We start from the raw sequence: 22,098 nt of genomic DNA, 5'->3' as shown, positions 1-22,098 counted from the left end.
TGTATGTATTTAAATTTGCTAATTGGGGTAGAGAACTGATCCCCATTATCCATTGTCAGGTCTGTCCTTAACACAGTGCAATAAATTATGCAAATGTGTATATAGTATAGCAATACTGAAGTCGGCAAGTATAAGGATAACAGAAATGAAGTTAATAAATGCATTGATTAAGATGAAACAAAATGAAGGTAACAAGTAACAATGACAATAAAATAACATGACAGTATACAAATAAAACAATGTAGATAACTGACATAAGTGACATAAAATAGTTATGAAAATGTCAGCCATTTTTGTAGAGAAGAAAGACGATAGGAAATGAAAAAAAAGCAGCAGACTTCCTGTTCTTTCAGCAAAATTTGATCGCTAAGCTGATTTAGCTCTGTGGTATTAAAGTTATAAGTTATAATATAAGGGCTTAAAAATATGTACTTTTTACTATCCAATGTGCCTGTTACTCGTGAAACTTATTGAGTGCTTATTTTTAGCCCAGCAGAAACCACAAATTACCCAGTGTAGCCGAAAATGATCAGCAACCATATTGTGAGTCTCAGACTGACATTCTGATAATATCTATCTAGCAAATTATGCTGGGTGTGGATGCATTTCAGGCTAACATGTATTAGCAAGTCAAAGAGATAAAAGAGGTAGCTAAAAGATGGGAGACAACATTACAAAGTTAGAATCAGCCTCAGCTGACCTGAATCTGTTGTTATCAATTAAAGGATAAAAGCACTCAGTTTTAACATCAACATATATATATATATTGTGTGCAGTGTTATAATATGACTTGTCCTGTAAACACTTCAAGTTTGCATTTTTGTTGGTTCTAAGTTACCACTATGACTTACAGCTATTGCTTTTGGTGAAATGAGTTGACTGAACATTTAGAGCAAGCAGCCATGATTGTAGCAGAAATAAACAAAATGATACCTACTTTTCAGGTTTCTCTCTCCACATGCATTTTCATCTCCATAATGCCAATTTATGTTGCTGTTAGCCTTGAATATATCCATAAATTTGATATAATTTAGAACTTTGCAGTGTGTCGATATCATTTAAGAGTTTTCTAATCTCCATTGGCCTAGTCTCCCACCTGCTTTTCATTTTGTTTATTAAATATTGATGGAATAAATCTCCTGCTCAGGTGATTTATTTTTTTTATATATAGTGGGATGCAGGTACTAAGCAATTTATATCTTATTTGTTGAGAGTGATCAGATTCTGTTTTCTATTCCTCAAAGGACTTAAGGACTAACTCTTTAAAGGCTAGATATAATTATTACTAAATTAAATTTGTTCATTTTCTTAATTCAAATAATGGAATCCAGATGCATTTTGCCTGGGAAGAAAACCAGTTGCTGCTTTATTTAATGGTGCACTTCAAGGCTTGACTAACCTTTGCAGATGTCTAAGTTTTATGTGTTCATTATTTTTCTGGTGTCATTCTGGAAAGGAGTTAGCTAAACACTATCAAGCTGTTATGGGAATGTCATTAAATGACATGAACAGAGATAAGATTCTACAAAACACCACACACAGTTTGTTTAGCTCCTAGAGTGACTCATTTTCTACTGGAAGTTTCTATACAAGTTACACTGGATGCAGATAATTTATAAGAAGTACTTGGTAAAGCATCAGATTGTTGCTGAAGGCTGCATGTACCAGAAGGAAAGGGTATGTTGATACACAGTTTTTAGAGCTGTAGGCTAATGTTTGGTTACAGCTTGAGATAGAGTGCTAAGAAATGTTGATCTCTTCAATTTCCATACACCAAAAATTAGTAGTTTATTCATATGTATTCCAAGATGGATAAGTCTTATAAACATTTTTCTTGCCATTACCCTCTCTCAAGCCACACCTCCTTTCTCCATGAGGTCCATAACAGTCAATACTGAATTGAAGTTTTAGAGTGCCCATCCAGTAATCTAGGTTATGTTTAAAAGAATGAAGAGAGTCATATTGGTTAACATACTGGGCAAGTTTATTCCAGAGGTTTGGCAGGTGCTGGGTTATAATGCTGTCCATCTACTATGTTTTATTTATTTGTTAGTGAAAATTTAGGTTCCTGGTTCTAGTACTGGTGAAGCCACTGGACTTGTGGAGATACAAGGCTCCCAGGGCAATGGAGTCATTAATGGCACAGTAAGCTAACAGTCTGTAAGCCACTGAGTAAAGGGACAGAGCTTCCAGCTTCTCTTGATAGCTGAGAAATTTTAGGTGCTTTGCCCTCCATACCTTGACCTTACTAATGTGAGCTAAGTCTAACACTAACCCTGCTCCAATCCTATACATTACTTTCTCTAACACTGCCACTGTTCAGACAAAGTATATCAGGTATTATTGTTAGGGTTTTTTTGTTACTGTTTTAGTTAATTAACAGCAACAGAGCATTTTGTTTTTGCAATTGGTTGAGCTTCTGCTATTTGATTTGTTTCAGTGAAGCAAATTTTAAGTTGAAGATGCCACCTGAGTGAATATCATTAATTCTTAAATTTGAGATTTACTAAATCCATTTACATATAGAACTCATAGACCCAAGTTAAAGCCCATTCAGCTTTGTTGGGTTGGAAGCCAAGTAGTTGGATTTTGCCAGCTATAGTTCATTGAGTAATGGCTCAATGAAATTACACATAAACGCGTGCTCACACACACGCATGCGCGCGTGTGTGTGTGTGTGTGTGTGTGTGTGTGTGTGTGTGTGTGTGTGTGCGCGTGCATGGAATGCAAGTTAAGCAAACTATATATGTTTCAGAAAATGTAATAAAAACAGTTTTCAAAAATGTACTGGGAATGCATTACTATATATTTTGTGAATAATAGTTAAAATTTAAATTATTCAGCTGTTTTCTTTCATTAATATTCTGAACTTTCTATCACTGTTTTTAATGCTCTTGCTTTTAAGGCAGTATTTAAGAATGGTTATTATTAACCCCCTAAAATAAGCTGTTACAGATCCCGTCCATCTGTTTTTTTATCTATGCTATCAAACTGCAATTAGTAGTTAGGTTTTCTTTTTACTGGTAAATTATTTAGAGCACATATTACTTTTAAAGGGCTCCTAGGCTTATTAGAATTCATTCAGATTCTAAGCAGATCATTTGACAGTACTGATATGTCCATATTGTATTCTGGAAATACAGATTTTTGGGCCAAGTATGCCCTACTCATTTAAAGACAGAGTGAATAAACACAACTAATAGTTATGGACTGGGCAACTTGCATTGAAATTGGGATGTTTTTAATTTTTAAGAATGTGGCACATCCATATGAGACTGCCTACTTCACAAGTAAAAGTGAAAACTATTCAGATATACAACACTTGTAGGCAAAAAGAAGTCATATTCCAAATGAAGAAATCTCTCACCTGTCCAGATTTTTGCCTCATATTTTTGGTTCACCCCCTCATAAAATTTGTTTTTCTGTCCAATTATTTAGGATAAAGTCAAAACATAGATATTTGAGTTTCAGACTTCATACCCTTCAGAAAAAAATCAAGCTTTTGTAAAACATGTGATTCTTTCAACCTTTTATGTTTATTAGGGGTGATATTTAAAAATTGTCCCTGTTTTTGGGCCTTTATCCCCCCTTTATTTATGGCTTTGCCCAGATTTCTTGTGCTGAGAGGTTGTGAGATATATTAATAATGACTTTGCCTTTCAGAACATCCACATTGAATCATAAAATATCAGGCTCTTCTCCCTTTTGAGGGAGGAATGGATTTTAATAATTTTTTTTTGTTCTGTGAAGAACAATGTATACTTGTACTTCTGATATTTGTTTCACATGTAACTATTGTAGGTATCCATAATATTTTTATTATGAAATCTTTATTAATTTAATTTAAAAGTGGAACATAAACTATAGTGTGCAGTTTTCTAGCTTTTTTGCATCTTGAAGTAGATTTATTTTATATTATGTTTTCTAGTCATTAATTAATTAGACAGATAAATGCTTCCTTTCAAGGATAACCAAGGATCAGTGTTTTTATTGAGTGACTTATTAATATTCACAAAACAGAAAAATGGAAACTGTATGAATCCATCCTGTTTAATATTTGTTGGCAGCACATAACCTTACCTGACACTGCAAAAATGATGCATTACTTTCATCATACAAGCACACAATTTGCAAATAAAACCAGTGAAGAGTAAACTTGCATTTTTAATTTTTGTTTTCAGCAACAAGCAAAGTCTGCCGAGATGAGAATGGAAATGAAAGGAAGGTAAGGAGGCAATCGGATTACTAAAACTAAGCTATTTGTTGTTTATGTCACCCTCAGGAATGAAGAGTGCAATGCCTTACTTAATGGGCCTTACTATGGGCCTTACTTATTGAGCCTTACTTAATGGGCCTTACTTATTGAGCCTTACTTAATGGGCCTTACTTAATGGGCCTTACTTATTCAGCCTTACTTAATGGGCCTTACTTATTGAGCCTTACTTAATGGGCCTTACTTATTGAGCCTTTCTTATTGTGAATAACTTTCTCAGAAAATGCATCAGGAATCTATTGCAGACAGTCTTAGAAATGTTTGATTTGTAATATCTAAGGGGGGAGGGGACATATTTCATCTTAGTTGCATCAGGTTGCAATGAGGCATTTAATTCCTCTCACATCAGATATGCTTCATCAGATCTTCCAGTTTTATATGTTGATTGCTTGTAATCACCACATTGGCAATGTCTTACTGAATCAACATTTTAAAATTTCTAAAATAATTAAGTTGTTAAAAAGTCTTGCTTCCTCTTGGAACCACTGAAGGGAAAGGAACTACCTGAGCCGTCTGCCCCTCTGTTACACTCAACATTTTTTCTATTTTATATACTTTTTGAAAGACACTAAAATTAATTCCAGTAACTATACAAATAATGAATCTGCTATTCTGAATTATATCCAGAAGTTCCAGCTACATCTCTCTCCCTCTCTCTTTCTTTGATGTTTGCTTGTCTTCCAAGTAATTGTCCTGCTTGCATTTCTTAACGTGCATTGCTGTATTTTCCACTACTTGGAGTATCACAACATTTGTAATAAATATTGACTTTGAGTATTAAATGTGATTACCATTCTGATATGAATACAGATATACTGAAACATAATTTCTGTTTTATTGGTCTTTTCATAACAATAGAAAGTGTTTGTGAAGTCTTTAGAAAACATAGTAGGAAAACAAAAACACTTTGTAAAGCAATAACATCTAAAGGCATTTGAAAATCAACAATTCGTCCAGCACATTTAAGTATGATGTCTAGTCAGAGTTGTACTGTTTCTCACGACCACTTACGTTGTAGTTCATTGTGTCTTTGAATGATGATCACTAACTCAGAATCTTACAAACTTAATATGCTAGTACATTCATAGATTCATAGGTGTGTACAAGGCTAATGGCCCTGGAGCCTTTACAAGCCTAGCCCATAGAAGTGCCCTGGCATCATGCCTCCCAATGTTTCTTGAAAGGTTCCCTTACATACTTCTCTTAAAGTTTCATCATGATGAAAGTTCATCTAGATGAAAAAAATTGGTAAAGCTTCTCATAGCTGTACCTCATACAAAAGCATTTTTTGCTATTGGCTAGAACCCCTGAATACCTCATGTGGGGGTGCTACTTCCCATGTCCTCTTACAAAAAGTATAGCAACTTCACAATCACACGGTGACTGATTAAAGATAAAAGACCATACACAGTAAAAGCTGCTGGCATGTGACTAGAAGTCTCACCAACAGTGATATTCTATGGAAAATCGTAATCAATAAGTTCAACATTGCTAAGGTTTATTTAAGTTTTATTAGTTTTAAGATTGCAAAAATGTTTTATGAATTTCAGACTTGCCATGGGATAAAATACTCGGCATATAAACTATAGACTCATGCAGTACACTTAGTGAAGGTCTAATGACAAAAACATATTACAAGTGCCCCAGAACAGAAGTCACTTAAATATGGGTCAATATTACAACGTCGGACTCACATGAGTCCGAACCTTGTAATATCGAACCAAAATGTTCGAAATACAAAAATAGCGAAGCCATGGCACACCGATTTTTTTCTAAGGGAAAAAAAATCAGTGGGCCGTTTTAGGGGCTTTGCTATTTCCTCCACTGTAGTGAGATCTTGGAGTTGGTATATTTAAGTAGGGGGGCTGTGGGGTGCAAAGTCCCCCACATTAGTTTAAGTTTAAAGTGTGTGTGTTTTTTTTTTGTACCGGAACAGTGATTTTTTTTCCTTGGAAAAAAAATCGCTGTTCTGTGTTTTCGGAATTCTTGGGTTTCGAACATCACGGTTCGATATTACAATGTTTGAACTCTGTGAGTTCAACAAAGTAATATAGACCCCTTAAATACTGGCATAGAATATTCTAGATGATATGTATCTATCCCACAAAAAAGTGTTCCCATAGAGTTCAGTGCTTAGCATCTCTGTGATTATACCTACAAATCCAATTTGTGACACGTAGTAATAATTTTTCTTGCAATCATACGCAGTCTACTATTTATTTTATTTAATTGCCTTTTTATATTTACTAATGCAGATAGACTACTAATCCAAATGGATGCTTTTCAGGTTTAGCTCAGATATCCCATAAGTAGAAAAAAATAACCAAAGTTGCAGGAGACTGCATTTAAAACAAAGAGCCAAACCAAAAATAAAATGCAGTGGTCAGAGTCCAAATGTTCCACCAAGGATGCAAAAAAATATGACAGACAACAAAGCTATAGCTAAAATAGTAGGTTTAACCACTCAGTTAAAACTCAACAAAACACTAAAAAAAAACTCACATAGTTCAGGTACCTCAAAGGAAGGTCCAAAGTAATGAAAATAAGCATTTTTGTTCATGTATTGGTACGGAACGACATCAGATTCAATAGAATAAAAACAGTAATCCTTTTAAAAACACAAACACTAGTTTTTTTTTAAATAATTTAAGGTCTTTTGTCCCTCTCCAGGACTTCATCATCACTGATTTAAGAATAACAGACTCCCTATCTATACAGAGGCAGTCCCCGGGTTAAAGATGAGATCCATTTTTTTAGTCTATGCTTAAATCCAATTTGTACGTAAGTTGAAACACATACATATGGTTCTTATTAAATGTCACTTAGTCAAATGTTTGCCTCAGTCTAGTATTTATTTTACTTTTCTTTGCATATAAAATGCTTTAGAAACACTTCCAAATTAAAAAAAGAATCTTAAACATAATACTGTATACTGTGGCTACGCTTCCATACTTTGTATGAGTTATCCTTACTTCGTATGAGTTATGCTTCCTTACTTCGTATGAGTTATGCTTCCTTACTTCGTATGAGTTATGCTTCATTACTTCGTATGAGTTATGCTTCCTTACTTCGTATGAGTTATGCTTCATTACTTCGTATGAGTTATGCTTCATTACTTCGTATGAGTTATCCTTACTTTGTATGAGTTATGCTTCATTACTTTGTATGAGTTATGCTTCCTTACGTCGTATGAGTTATGCTTCATTATTTCATATGAGTTATGCTTCCTTACTTCGTATGAGTTATGCTTCCTTACTTCATATGAGCTATGCTTCATTACTTCGTATGAGTTATCCTTACTTCGTATGAGTTATGCTTTCTTACTTCGTATGAGTTATGCTTCCGTACTTCTTGTCAACATAGTTGGTTTAAGGCAACTTGGTATTAAATACAGTGCTTATGAGGACTTTTCCACACACACACACACACACACACACACACACACACACACACACACACACACACACACACACACACACCTCTCAACTGTACAGATTTTCACAGAAAGTCCAGATTTTTGCCTCATATTTTTGGTCCATTTGATATAAAATTGTGGTTGTCTAACAAAAGTAGTGGCAAATCATTAAAGAATGAAGGTAGAAAATAATGACAGACGTTTGAATTTCAGAATTCATACCCTTCAGAAAATTCATGCTAATGCAAAATCTGTTATTCTATCAACATTCTAAGTTTGTAAGAGCAATATTTATTAAAATTGTCCCTATTTTTGGGCATTTGCCCTACATTTATATATGGCTTTGTCCAGATTTCTTACTCTAAGAGGTTTAGAGTTATCACACACACACACACACACACACACACACACACACACACACACACACACACACACACACACACACACACACACACACACACACACGCATGCGCACACACATACACACACACACACACACACACACACACACACACACACACACACACACACACACACACACACACACACACACACACACACACACACACATGGAACACAAATAATTTAAAATATGCTCCTATTGTAAGCCTTTGTCACCTGTTAATTTTAGGCTTATCCATATTCCTTGATCTAAGAGGAGAGGTACACAAACCCATGCCTCTCAACTGTACAGATTTTTTCCTCATATTTTTGGTCTTTGTCTCATAAAATTGTGGTTTTCTGGCAAATCATTGACAGTTGTAGTCAGAAAATAATGGCAGTCATTTGAGTTTCAGCCCTAATATAGGGCAGGACATTCATGCTAATGCAAAACTTTTTGTTCTACCTACTTTCTAAGTTTGTAAGAGAAATATTTAAAAAGTGTCCCTATTTTTGGACCTTTGTCTCCTCATTATTTATAGTTTTGTTCAGATCTCCTGCTGTAAGGTTGAGAGGTATGGGTGGAATATCAAGTCCTCTGACACACACACACACACACACACACACACACACACACACACACACACACACAAACACACACACACTCTTAACCCTACTTTACCTATTCCATAACTAACCCCCTCCCCTTGTGCAACAACCCACCTCTTAACTGCTACCAGGGGATCGCTTGCTTGCTCTCACTCTTCACTCTCTCCCAGTCTCTCACACACATAGTCAATTCTTCATTCATACATGCAATCACTCACACATCACTCTCACGCTCTCTCGATCTCTCATACATGCAGTCACATCTTCATTCATACATGCAGTCACTCACACATCGCTCTCACTATCTCTTGATCTCTCACACACACACACAGATTTGGGCAGCTGTAAGGCTTTTAATTTTTCTTCACATTATTTCTGACATTGTGGCAGCCCATTCATATCTATTGTTTGTCCGTATGTCGCATGTCTGTAACCTAAGGACTGCCTGTAAAACAAAGTTCATCCCTGTCTATTTTCAAGTTCAACTTAGATCTATGGATGAGCATTAGAAAGTTTACCCCTGGACTGCCCTCTGTACTACTAATGGACAGATGCAGCTCCTAATTGCTTTATCTCATGCATTAGTCCCCTCATATCAACTATGGTATGATCCCAGTTATCCTCATTAGGGGTAATATATAATTATCAACCATGGCATGGGTAAGGCCAATCTATAACCAAATGAGAAAGGTTATTTTGAGCACAAAAAGGGAAACTGGCTAGGCTTAAAATATCCTGCAAAGTTAACTTGCCTAGTACTTACCTATGAACTTATAAAACATTAGTTGTCAGTTATACACATGGAATTAACCACATGATAAATAACTGAAATTTAAAAAGACGTCACAAATCATAATAAAATAAAAGCAAGATGTTTAAAACTGTTAACATTTTTATCTTACAGAGTATGTAAATGTGACAGCCTCTACTCACACATAACTAACTTGTTATAAGATTAAAGGTACAAGAATTTAAATTGCATTGTAGTACTCTAAATGTACCATATACATAGAACCTGACTACTAGCAGTTCCAGTTGTTGCATGTGGATGGACAGATTTTTGCCAAAGAGTGCAGTATACTCAATGGCTGGCCTAATGAGAGCTGAGTAAAGGGGAAAAGTGACATCTCTAGATCCAGACATAATCCATTTGTTTATAAGCTTATGACAGTGGACAAATGTTGGTCAAAAGTTAGGTCATAGTCCACATAAGTTCACAAGTCTTGAATGACTGGGTCAACTATTAGGGGTATATTGTCAATGTGTTAGTTCCCCAGTGTTACTTACAAAAGGATACTGAAATAACACCAACAAAGAAAGACGAGATCCACACAGTCTTTGTATTAAGCGCTTTCGTTTTTTAATAAAAACTTCTTCAGAATACACATCCACAATGAATCAAACCTTTTTATACATAAACACACCCCTTTTTAATTAATGACATCACAAACTGAATTAAATTAAATCAATACAGTCCCATTAAGGCATCTAAAATATTAGATACATTTCAAACCATGTTCCAATTGAATAAAAAAACATATAAATGCATCATGTCATACAAGCCACAAATAATTTCCTAGCTTTTTGTTGCTGTAGTTCACAAATAACCCACAGATTTTAATCTAAGGGTAGAACTAATAGATATATTTGTGTTTAAGCCTGGAAATAATGTTGCACTAGTTCTTAGCTGCCATCTAAGTTCCCTGTTTTCCAAAAAATCATTCAGGGGACTGCCTCTATCTCCTACTGTGACTTGTTCCAACACTGAAAATCTAAAATTGTGATCCTCCGGAACTGGAATTTATTTAATACTAATAAAGAATTTTTGGATATAGTGGGAACAGAACCTAATATTATATACAAAAAGGACACTACTATTAAAAATATGTTGGAAAGGGTACAAGAAATTCATCCTGGGACCAAGGGGATGTTTAAATGCGGATTTTGTATGCAGTGCAAACACATTTTAGAAGGAACGGAGATGTTTATCTCAAATTATGGGAAATATAAATATAAGAAAAAATTTAGTTGCAGCAGTAAAGCTGTTGTTTATATAGGGACATGCACGCAATGTCCTTGTTTTTATATCGGTAAGACTATTAATGCTCTTAGGAGCAGAATGTATCAACATTTTTACAATATTAAAAAACAAGACATAAAAAATGTTTTGGCGGTGCATATTATTAACAATGAGGGACACAATTTTAGATTTTCAGTGTTGGAACAAGTCACAGTAGGAGATAGAGGCGGTCCCCTGAATGATTTTTTGGAAAACAGGGAACTTAGATGGCAGCTAAGAACTAATGCAACATTATTTCCAGGCTTAAACACAAATATATCTATTAGTTCTACCCTTAGATTAAAATCTGAGGGTTATTTGTGAACTACAGCAACAAAAAGCTAGGAAATTATTTGTGGCTTGTATGACATGATGTATTTATATGTTTTTTTATTCAATTGGAACATGGTTTGAAATGTATCTAATATTTTAGATGCCTTAATGGGGCTGTATTGATTTAATTTAACTCAGTTTGTGATGTCATTAATTAAGACGGGGTGTGTTTATATATAAAAAGGTTTGATTCATTGTGGATGTGTATTCTGAAGAAGTTTTTATTAAAAAACGAAAGTGCTTAATACAAAGACTGTGTGGATCTCGTCTTTCTTTCCTGGTGTTATTTCAGTTTTCGTTTGTGACTTTGGTTTTACAAAAGGATTCAATAAAGTATTTTCTGGAATTTAGTTTCAGTCTATGATTTTGGTATCAGTTATTCATTTGAGGCAAACCTTCTTGCAGATGGCTAAGTCATTTGGGGATTCTGTGACTGCTCCTAGCTTGCTGTCATCTGTAAATGTAGTCAGCCAGAACCCTTACATATTGGCTTTTATCTCAGAGACGTAGATGCTAAACAAGAGAAGTCCCAGAACAGAACCTCGATGGACTCTACTATTGACTGGTCACTTAGTGGAGATAACATCCCTTATTTTGATCTTCTGCATCCTATCTGTGACCCAGCAATCCATGGGGTGACATGGGGGTTTATTCCCATTTTATTGAGCTTTTCTACTATGCCTGAGCTGGGGATTGTGTTAGAAGTTTTGGTCAAGTTTTAGTATGCAGGGTGTAATATTTTACCTTCATCCATTGCTTTGGTGGCCTTTTCAAAAAACTCCACCAGGATGAGTAAGCATGACTTGCCCTTGACCAATCCAAACTGAGATGGATCCAGTGATTCAAGGTTCTCAATGTCCTTATTCATTACTCCATTGATAAGTCTTTCCATGGCTTTACATATGAGGCTGGTCAGACTTATGAGTCTATAACTGCCTTGAGTCTGTTGAAGGTCCTCCCTTATGCAGGGGAATGACTATAGCTGTTCACCATTAACTTAGTACAAAACTTGTGTGGAGGCTGTGTTTGAACAATGTTGTTATGGGTGTGGCTAAATCATACTTTGTGCTATTTAAGATCCATCCAGGGTTATTGTGAGGGCCATCAATGCAGTAGTTTTAACATCTGATAGGAGGACTTGGTCTTGTGTGATAGCTGAAGGCAAGCCAGTTATTGGTTTCTCTAGCTGGGAAGATTGAAGGCAGACAGGAGTCAAGTTAGCACTGAATTTATTGGCCAGCAGGTTGCCAGGTTGTCAATATCTTCAGCCTCAGTGTAGTTAACATTGTTCATGATCAGCTCAGTGCATTGCTGTGTTGTGCTTCTGAGATAATGAACATAACTAAAAAAAGGCCTCGTGATTGTCTTTGGCTTGTGTAGCTATTTTAGCCTCAAGCTTAGCTTTGGTGGAGTTTATTAAGGTGTTTATTTCACTGATGAGGACTGTGTTATTTTGGGAATTAACTCTTCTTACATTTTGATTTTCTTTCATTTATTGTAATGCTTGTTTATATAGCTTATTTATATTATGGTTCCATTAAGGGGTTTTGTTTCTGGGGTTTATTATTGTTTAATTTTCCATCATTTGAAGGCTGTGGCTCTCCAGATAAGAGTGAAGATTAGGTAGCAGAACTTCTGATTCCATGTTGTTTTAATACTGTGTCTACTAGCTCCCTTCACCTTTTGGACAGATGCTAGTAACCTCAGCACAGGAAGTATGAATATGCCAAGTGATATGCTTTGGCCAATTCTCTGCATTTACTCTTTCTTATTTATGGCAGTCACCCTGATCTGTAATGGGTCTGCCAGGCAATGCAAAGGCTTGGCAATTAGCACAGAGAATAATGGCTATGAGCTGTTAACAAGTTGTTTCCTGGGGTACAAGGTTTAATTCCAGTAACCTCTCTTTGTCTACTGTGTGACCTTAAACAAGTCAAATATCCAGACAGTCCTTTGGGTCAACTGGGAAACTGGGCCAGGCTCCTGGTCCTTGGTCTTCCAGACTGCACACCTAATAACTACTTTTGAACTGTTGCACCCAGCCTCACAGTGGTTGATTAGCAATCATCTTCCAAAGTCTACCATCCTTACGAGTCCTCCAGCACTAGATACTACTGAAATTGGGCCCCTGTCACATAGGCATAATCAAGGCAGGCAGGCACTTGTTGATTTAATAGGCAGAAGATAATATTTAGTTTGCTTCTTCAGTGAGCTGTAGAGAAAGTGAGACAATGTATGTTGTGAGTAATGTAAAAAAAATCTAAATGTTTAGAATATGCATTTGCGGATAATGCTGAAAGCTGCAAGACTTTGCTATGAACATAAGCAAGCTAATCAAAAACATTTGAAAATGGATTTTTAAGCATTGTGACACAAAATGGAGAGAGATCAGTTAATCAGTGATACTCAACAAGGGAAGCATGTAGTTTCTGGTAAAATACGTTGATTAAAGATTCTTACACACAAGTACTGAACACAAGTACTGTACAAACTGTAAATAGGGTTATGCAGGCACACATTAAAATAGCAACTTTAGATAGGAAATAATAAATCATAGTTCATTTACATCAGTGATGGACAAAGCAGAAAGAATCTTATATAAACTGGTGATAGTACTAGTTTTTGGGGAAAAAACTCAGTATCTGAAGAATGCAGTTCTGTTAAGTCTGTAATGAATATACAATTTAATGAGTTTCATGCTAAGTTGTAAAGTGGTACATCATTATGTACTGTTTGTTTCACCTCACATCTTGCAGATACAGCTCATATGTGCCTTTTTTATTCTCTTTCGTGCTAAAGCAATTTCCTTAAATAATCTCAGTTCTTTTTTGACACTGTAATCTCCAGTTTACTTTGAGCTGCTTAAACATGTGCTTAAACAATCATTTGGTGTTGCTAATCAGCTAGGTGTCTTTTTGTAGCCTGGTGACACGTGGATGCTAGCAGACAAATGTCACACTGTCACATGCTTGCCAGATGGTGAAACCAGAATGCAAAGCCACAGGATCAACTGTGAGAAAGTCCCAAAGCCTGAATGTCACAACAACCTCCCCAGTGTCAAGGTAGAAGAGACCTGTGGATGTCGCTGGGCCTGCCCTTGTAAGTACCTAAACCACATGGACATAAATGTATAACTGTAAAAACAATGAACATGTCATTCATAAAAGATAGTCTAATGTATTTCAGTTACTCAGGAACTGGCCACCTCAGTTTTGCAGGTAGTCATCTCAGAGATTGACAGGGAAATTATAACACAAGGAGTGACCTTCCACATTTTCTTGGCAACTTTATTAAAGAATTGGATAGGATAAGTGATGTGAGACATGGGGAGTCATAAACAGATTGCATTCCATATTTATTTCCAGAGAAGACATAAGTGCTGACGGCACATTTTAATAGTACAGGAATAAAGTACTGCAAAATGTGCATGTTTTCTCCATACCAATTCAACTGTCGATGCTTCCATAAAACTCTTGTATACCAGCACTTAAGTTCACTACAGTGACTTCCTCTTCTTAACATTCTGAAGCAGGCCTTTCTATCACAACGTAATTTCTTACTTTATATGTAGAATGACCCTCAGTCTGTAAAGTGTACAAGATACACATTGGACAGCTACAATGAAACTTACCTCTGAAAACATTTAGAAATGTGTGTGTGTGTGTGTGTGTGTGTGTGTGTGTGTGTGTGTGTGTGTGTGTGTGTGTGTGTGTGTGTGTGTGTGTGTGTGTGTGTGTTTGTGTGTACGTGCACGTGAGTGCATGTGTGCCTTTTATTTGAAATACAAACATTGCTAAACAGTGGCATAAATCGCATCATATCCAGTGACACAGAAAAATAAACTCACAGTTTGTCAATGTCATTAACAAAGTTAAAAATTATTTTTGCAGGTAGCTGCCCCATGCTCTCTATCTGTAACTATAGTAACTCCAAGACTGCATAATATTTGGGGGTAAGGTAAAATCTTTCTAACCATAGTGTTACCTTTTTTCAGTAAAATCACTCAATATTTTTCAACTCAACATGAGGATCAACAAAATAAACCTATCATTTCTCATGCCAATACAATTCTGTTTCACAGAAAAGCACAAATCTCATGGTAGCTATTTATGTAACTAATTTCATTCCCATCAGATTAACCCCAGGCCTATGCAACTAACCCCAGTCCTATGAAACTGAGTGTCCTGGGCTTTCTTTTTAAGAAAGTAGGACCCCATTTTAAACAATTGGAATTGGCTGGTGGACAGAGAAAGCCCCAGTATATAAATTTGTTTTTGTTTGAAACTCTTGCTGTCACATGAAATAGAATTGAAGGTAATAATATGGTGGGTAGGAAGGGTGTTTTGGGGCTTTGGTTGAATTTTCACTAAAGCTGTGTATATAAAATAAATGGATAATTGAAAAATGGTTCCTTAGTTAATTGTACTAAACAATTGCAGAATACAAAGGTTTCATATCAAGATAATAGATACCACATTCATAGGTTTGCTCAGCAGTGTGATAATAAGAATATATCCAGCATGAAACCATTCCATTCATTTTTTGATTAATGCTCTATTCAATTGCAGCAAAGCTTGCTCTTAAACAGAAACATAGGAAAAGAATAGAAAAGAAAGTTTGGAAAGTGCTGGATTATTTTTACTCTTTTCAATCGCCACAAGTCTGTTCTTAAGTAAGGAGAAATATACAGATACACTCAATAGTGGAAGCCTGGAATTTATATTTTCTACTGAAAAATCTGGGTCTATATCACAAAGTCGAACTTACAAAAGTTCAGTCGTAATCTCAAACCCTACTGTCCGAAACCCAACAAAACTGAAAGCACAGAACAGCGATTTTTTTTCCCCAGGGAAAAAAATCGCTGTTCTGTGACAAAAAAAAAAAAAAAAACTTAACCTTAAACTTAAACTGAAGTGGGTGGTTGCACCCCCCTCCACAGCCCCCTACTTAAATATACCAACTCCGAGATCGCACCACAGTGGAGGAAATAGCAAAGCCTCGAAAATGGCCCACTGATTTTTTTCCCTGGGAAAAAAATCAATATGCCGTGGCTTCACTATTTTCTACTTTCAGATTTTAGGGTTCAATATTACAACATTCAAACTTGTTTTAGTTCGACGTTGTAATACAGACCCAATAAATCCTTCTAACTTAGTTTCTTATTCATTCATTCATTCAATCATTCATTCATTCATTCATTCATTCATTCATTCACTCATTCATGCATTCATTCTTTTCCCAATCCGATCACTGTGTTTGCCTTCCTTTTACTGTACCAAGAAACTACTTCACCCATATATTTGTCTTATCATTTTTAAACTTTTTATTACATTTCAAACCACCTTGAACAATAATTGCAACAATTCAACCATCAAATAAATAAAACTGTATACAGAGTCCATAAAAGATATTGATATTAGATCACAACATTAATACTTTTCTAATAGATATTTAAGTTTTTGCCAAGATAGTTTTTATGAATAATATTGGTAGTTCCATTATGCAAAATTTGTAGGTCTCTGTTACATATGTTTTTCTTAGACAGATAAATTCTAAAAAAGCGAGGACATTTCTATTTTTCCAATTCATTGTAATAACCTTTCTGGCAATAGGCAGAATTGACCATAACAGAGGCATTTGTGTTCTAGGAATGTGATCTGGAATTGGAACATTAAATAGAATCAAAGAATTGGTAATATTGCATTTATCTGACCATAAGCCTTTGGTGAAGTTTCCAAATTATTTCCAAAATGAAACAACCATTTGACATTCCAAAATCATATGTTTCCAATCTGTCTCCATATCGCTATTACATCTCCAAACCCAGAAATGTATCTTATAAGGACCTGAAAATAACAATAAGATTGTGTATTTTCATAGGCGATGAAAGTGTATTCAGTGTTTCAGCTACTTTCCTTTTAATAATTGCATCGTGGAATTATGGCTGAACATGGTGAGATGGTAAGATAACACTGCCTCGTTATAAGATTTTCAGATTAAAGTGTTATTGTAAAGGGGTGGCAATGTTACTCTTCTGTTTAAATATGACAATAGTTGCTGCCTTCTTCCAGTCTGACCATCGGTAATAGTAAGGCATGAAATGTACTTGAGGTTATGATGACTGTGGAACTCACAAAGATTGTGTATGTTCTTTTAAAAATTAACCATACTGAATGATTAGTAAATATAAGGTATAGTAACATACATTTTCCACAAGTAGAAGAATAAATATACAGACTTTTTGTCTGGATTCTCACACCTGAGTCTGTTACCTTGCGTTCAGCTTCCAACCAGTCGCCACTTCACTTATCCGTACCTTGATCAAAAAATTAAAACCCACTACACTTTCTGCTGATCAACTCCCTGCCGAGTACCTACAAAAATCAGCTGATGCTATTGCTTACCCCGTCTCAATACTAATCAATCGAACCATAGTAGAAGCTAAAATTCCCACCATCTGGAAAATATCCTATGTAATCCCACTTCACAAAGGAGGCAGCTCTACTGAATTCTCCAATTATAGGCCAATAGCTATACTCTCTCCACTTGCAAAGATTATGGAAAAATGCATTCATAGACAACTCATGCACCACCTAATCCAAAATCGCCTTATGGCAGACACTCAGCATGGCTTCCGTCCTCATCACAGCACTACTTCAGCCCTCCTAGCCTTTACTAACACCATAAACCATAATCACAACAATAATTATATATCCTCAGCCCTCTTTTTGGATCTTTCCAAGGCATTCGATATGGTTGATCACCAACTTTTAATCCACATCCTGCAAACATTCTGTCTAGATACTGGAGCCCTCCAATGGTTTCAATCTTACCTGAATGGTCGACAGCAGGCTGTCCTCTGGCAGAACAAACTCTCTAACCTTCTACCTAACACCCTCAGAGTACCACAAGGCTCTATACTAGGGCCCTTGCTGTTCTCCATCTTCATTAACGACCTTTATACTGTCATCCCAAAAGTCAGCTGTATCCAATATGCTGATGACTCTACTCTGATTTGCTCAGCCACATCTCCAGTAGAGTTATGGTCAGCTACCCAGACCACCTTTAATACAATAGAAAACTGGCTTTCTGAACATTGTCTGATCGTAAATCCCAAAAAAACTAAAATGCTGTTATTTTCACCAACACGTAGGTCTACCGCTTTCACCTTTACCATAAAATCAAATGATGGCACAATAATCTCTCCTGACCCATCTACAAAACTATTAGGTGTCATCATAGACAATAATCTCAAATTTGACCTACATGTTAACCAAACTATCAAAACCATCAATAAAAAACTAGGGTCACTTTACAGAATAAAAGCCTTCCTAAACCCTCCAGCTAAAATTGCCATAGCTCGCTCTCACCTTCTTTCAACCCTTCTGTATGCATCCCCTCTACTCTCGAATTTGAACAAGACTGTCCTTAACAAACTTTCAATTTGCTACAACCACATTGCCAGGTTTGCCACTGGGCTGCCTTTTAGGACACATCATTGCATCAATCTAAATCAGCTTGGTTGGCTTGAACTACCTAGCCTAATCCAGTATAACCAACTGATTATGGCCTATAAAATCCTGTATAATCCGGACAATACTCCTGCACTTAAAAATATTATCACCCCCTATAACAATCCTAGACCGCTGCTCATAACTTCACACTTTGTAAAATGCTTTATTATCTCTGCAGCAGAATGGCCCAATGGGTAGCATTGCTGCCTCACAACAAGAGGTTTTCTGCTTTGGTTCTTGTCTGGGGTGTCTTCTACACAGTCTGAATACCCTCCCTGTGTTCATGTGGATTTTGTCTAGGTGCACTGGTATACAACTGCATTCCAAAGACATTCTGTAGGTGGATCAAGCACTCTAAATTGTCCATAGGTGTAAGTACATATGTATGCCACATGGAAGAAAGACTTGCAACCTATTTCCATTTCTGCCTTTGCCTTGCAACTCCTCAGATAGCTGCAGCTGTCTGCAGGGTCGCTCTAGCAGTTGGATAAACTCATAAGAGGCAGCAGCAAACTAAAAAGAGATCTGCTAGTAAGTTTGTGGTGGTAGGCAGAAAGGGCAGTTCAGTGGCCAGTATCCACGTAATGTGTACTTGTAAGTAAATCAGTAATCTATTTCTGCTACTGAACAGCTGTAATAATATGTTGTTATTTTTGTCACTAAAGTATCCAGAGGTGGGAAAATCAAAATAAGATCAAAACCTGATCCTGAGCTATAAGAGAAGTAAAATGTAAATGTCATTCTAGCTTGTAACTTTGTATCCACATCTTTGTCTCTTACTTAATTTGGTTTATTATTTAATCATAATTGTCATCTCCATTATTTGGTTTAACAAAATCTATTAATGCAAACCTACAATTTCTTCATTTATCTAGCTTCAGATGATCAACTGTCCTTGGATACAGCCAGTGCTAGAGACAATGGCCATTTTGTACACTGTCTAGCAGTACCCTCCCCCAGGCAGCAACAGGAAGTACTATCAGATGATGCAATCAAGAAAAGGGTCAAGGTGTAGTTTTTTAACCTTAGCTGATATAAATGTCAATAGGCATAAAATGACCATCAGGGTAGAACTCCCACTCCCATTGCTGTGTAATCAGTATAGTTGGGATATTCTTGAGTAAAAATGACAACTTTATTCTTACACAGAAATTATGCAGCATTTTTACATAGATAGCAAGCAGGGAAAGTGCATAACAATTCTTACTAAAAGCAGGAATGTCAAACATTTATTCAATAAACAAAATGTTCCATTTCATACACACTGTATGTGTTAAAGCAGTTATGGAAACAGTCATTGATCAGTGGCAGTATGACCTGTTTCATGTCACTTTTCTTGATGAATCAGGACTTCATTTGTAAATAGTATACAAAAATACCCTATGTCAACCTGACTTGTAATTGCAGTTAGAAAATTACATATTAACATTACAGCTGCACATAAGGACTCTGTAAAACTAAATCTGGCTTTAATTGCTAAGTAATAAAAATCTAACTGAAAGCAGTTAAACCCTTTCAGGGAAGCTCAGACAGAGTAATCTTACATGCAGCTCACTTCTCTATGTCTGCAATGAAACTAAACTAAACTTCACCACATCTAATACTATCAAACTAGTGTTCCTGCCTTGTCTGTTTTGTAATATATTTTGTATCAGCACAGTAGAAAAATGTCCAGTGTCTCGGGGAATCAATTTGGTTAACAAGAGTTAAATACGCATTTTATTATTTGTGTATAACAAGATCACACACTAGGCACAAGTGCTCCTTTACAGATACAACTCAAGACCACTGTCTAGTTAAGTGACTTACTCAGACTCAGACAGCTTGCACTGCGAAAGTAAAAGAATCAAACCAAGATTACAGGAGCTGAATTTAAAAAAAAAACAAACACTTTGGATAAAGAAAAAACAATTAGCTTTAATCATTTTGAAGTAAGCTGCCACATGTGAATGTTACTTCTGCTTTTTGTGTGTAAGATCTGCACTGCAGAGTTCATTGCAATTGCATTCCAAGGTAAATAAAATTTTTTAGCCTGTCATACGTGTTTCCATGTAAATGTAACTATTGTTTTCTTGTTCTTCCCTTGGTTTCCAGGTATTTGCATGGGCAGCTCAACCAAGCATATTGTCACCTTTGACGGGGCATCCTTCAAGTTGTTAGGAAACTGCTCTTATACACTATTCCTGGACACCATGCACGACACTGAGGTAACACTACACAATGGACCATGCCGTACTGCACCTACGCAGACGTGCATGACATCAATTGAAGTGAGATACAAAGGAAGCAAAGTTCACCTTGATGATGACATGCAGGTAAAAGAGCTGCTGTTTCCTCATTTAGCAAAACTTTAAATAACTGGAAAACTACCTTTACTACCGTATTTTTATTCAGTCTTCTCCAGTTGTGTAATTGAGACTCATATTTGGAAAACAAGAGTGTTAAGTCAAATGAGCATAGTAAAGCTAGTCTAAAGCAGTTGGTACATGATTTATTCTGATTCTTCATAAGAAATTTCTTAAATAGAAAAGAACCAAAGTCGATTCAGCCAGAGAAGGTTCTAGACATTTGATTTACATGAACACCATTAGTAGTGAGCAGAGGAAGTTTGATAAAACCATTAATGCAAAATACATGGTTATTAGAGATGGCTGCAACGTATTCTACCATCTGTAGTCACACAGTCTCCTGTTTATCTACTCCTGAACACATGAGTAACAGAGGGGGTCATCTTTGCTACCATAATACCATATGACATGAATTTACTTACTTATTGTTCTTTGTTAACTGGGTTAACCTCATGAGGCTAATGGCTTCTTTTCATGGGTGATTTGAGTTGGTATTTATACTGCTAGAGGAAATTAAGCCAGGGCAATGATGAAACTTCGCTTACTGTTTTTAGTGAGTGATGTGGGATTTTTGACATCCACCTGAGCTACCAACTCAAGCAGATGGGACTCCAGTTTAAGTCTCATCCAAACGACAGTACACTCAGAAGTGCAGCAATTCCTTAATGCTACATTTCACTGTCAACATTCCTATCACCTGGAATGGGAGTAGAACCCACAGCCTTCTCATCTTCCAGCACCAAAGACAATTGTACTACCCGTTGAGCCACGGACACTACTACTACTGCAAATGAATTCTCATTTCATTTCTGAACAAGACTAAGTGCTCAACGAACCCTGCCTCATATCACCCACCAGTTTGTAGCTTCCATAAAACATGAGTGACACTGGACATGCCCAGTTCCTTCTCTGTTGCTCTTGTTTTGAAGACTCTTCATATATTCCCATGACAAACAAGTGGACAACAGCTGGGTATAACAGCCCTGTGTTTCTAATGCTTAGTCAAACACTCTGCTTGTGTTGTGCTGATGAGGTCATAACAAGGCCGAAATATGCATATCCACAGCTAGTGGGGTTTGGCTTTATTGGCCTGAATTGTCCAGTAAAATTATGAAACAAGTCATGGGCATTCAGAATCACCAATGAGCTGAAACACCTGATGTTCA

General features: G+C 36.2%; 1 protein-coding gene across 1 annotated transcript in view; it reads left to right on the top strand.

The window, feature by feature from the left end:
• VWF (von Willebrand factor) overlaps window positions 1-22,098 on the top strand; it is a 749,192-nt gene that overhangs the window by 442,966 nt on the left and 284,128 nt on the right. Inside the window, exons 33-35 of the mRNA XM_044087471.1 lie at window positions 4,182-4,225; window positions 13,992-14,169; window positions 20,679-20,899. Of these exons, the coding sequence (XP_043943406.1) occupies window positions 4,182-4,225; window positions 13,992-14,169; window positions 20,679-20,899 (443 nt within the window). The remainder of the gene's footprint in view (window positions 1-4,181; window positions 4,226-13,991; window positions 14,170-20,678; window positions 20,900-22,098) is intronic.

The sequence above is a fragment of the Protopterus annectens genome, chromosome 11.part0 (genome assembly GCF_019279795.1).
Source record: "Protopterus annectens isolate FY-2018-M chromosome 11.part0, PAN1.0, whole genome shotgun sequence".
Classification (NCBI taxonomy): Eukaryota; Metazoa; Chordata; order Ceratodontiformes; family Protopteridae; genus Protopterus; species Protopterus annectens.
The sequence above is the reverse complement of the archived record's forward strand: the minus strand, read 5'-3'. Positions and strand labels throughout refer to the sequence as shown.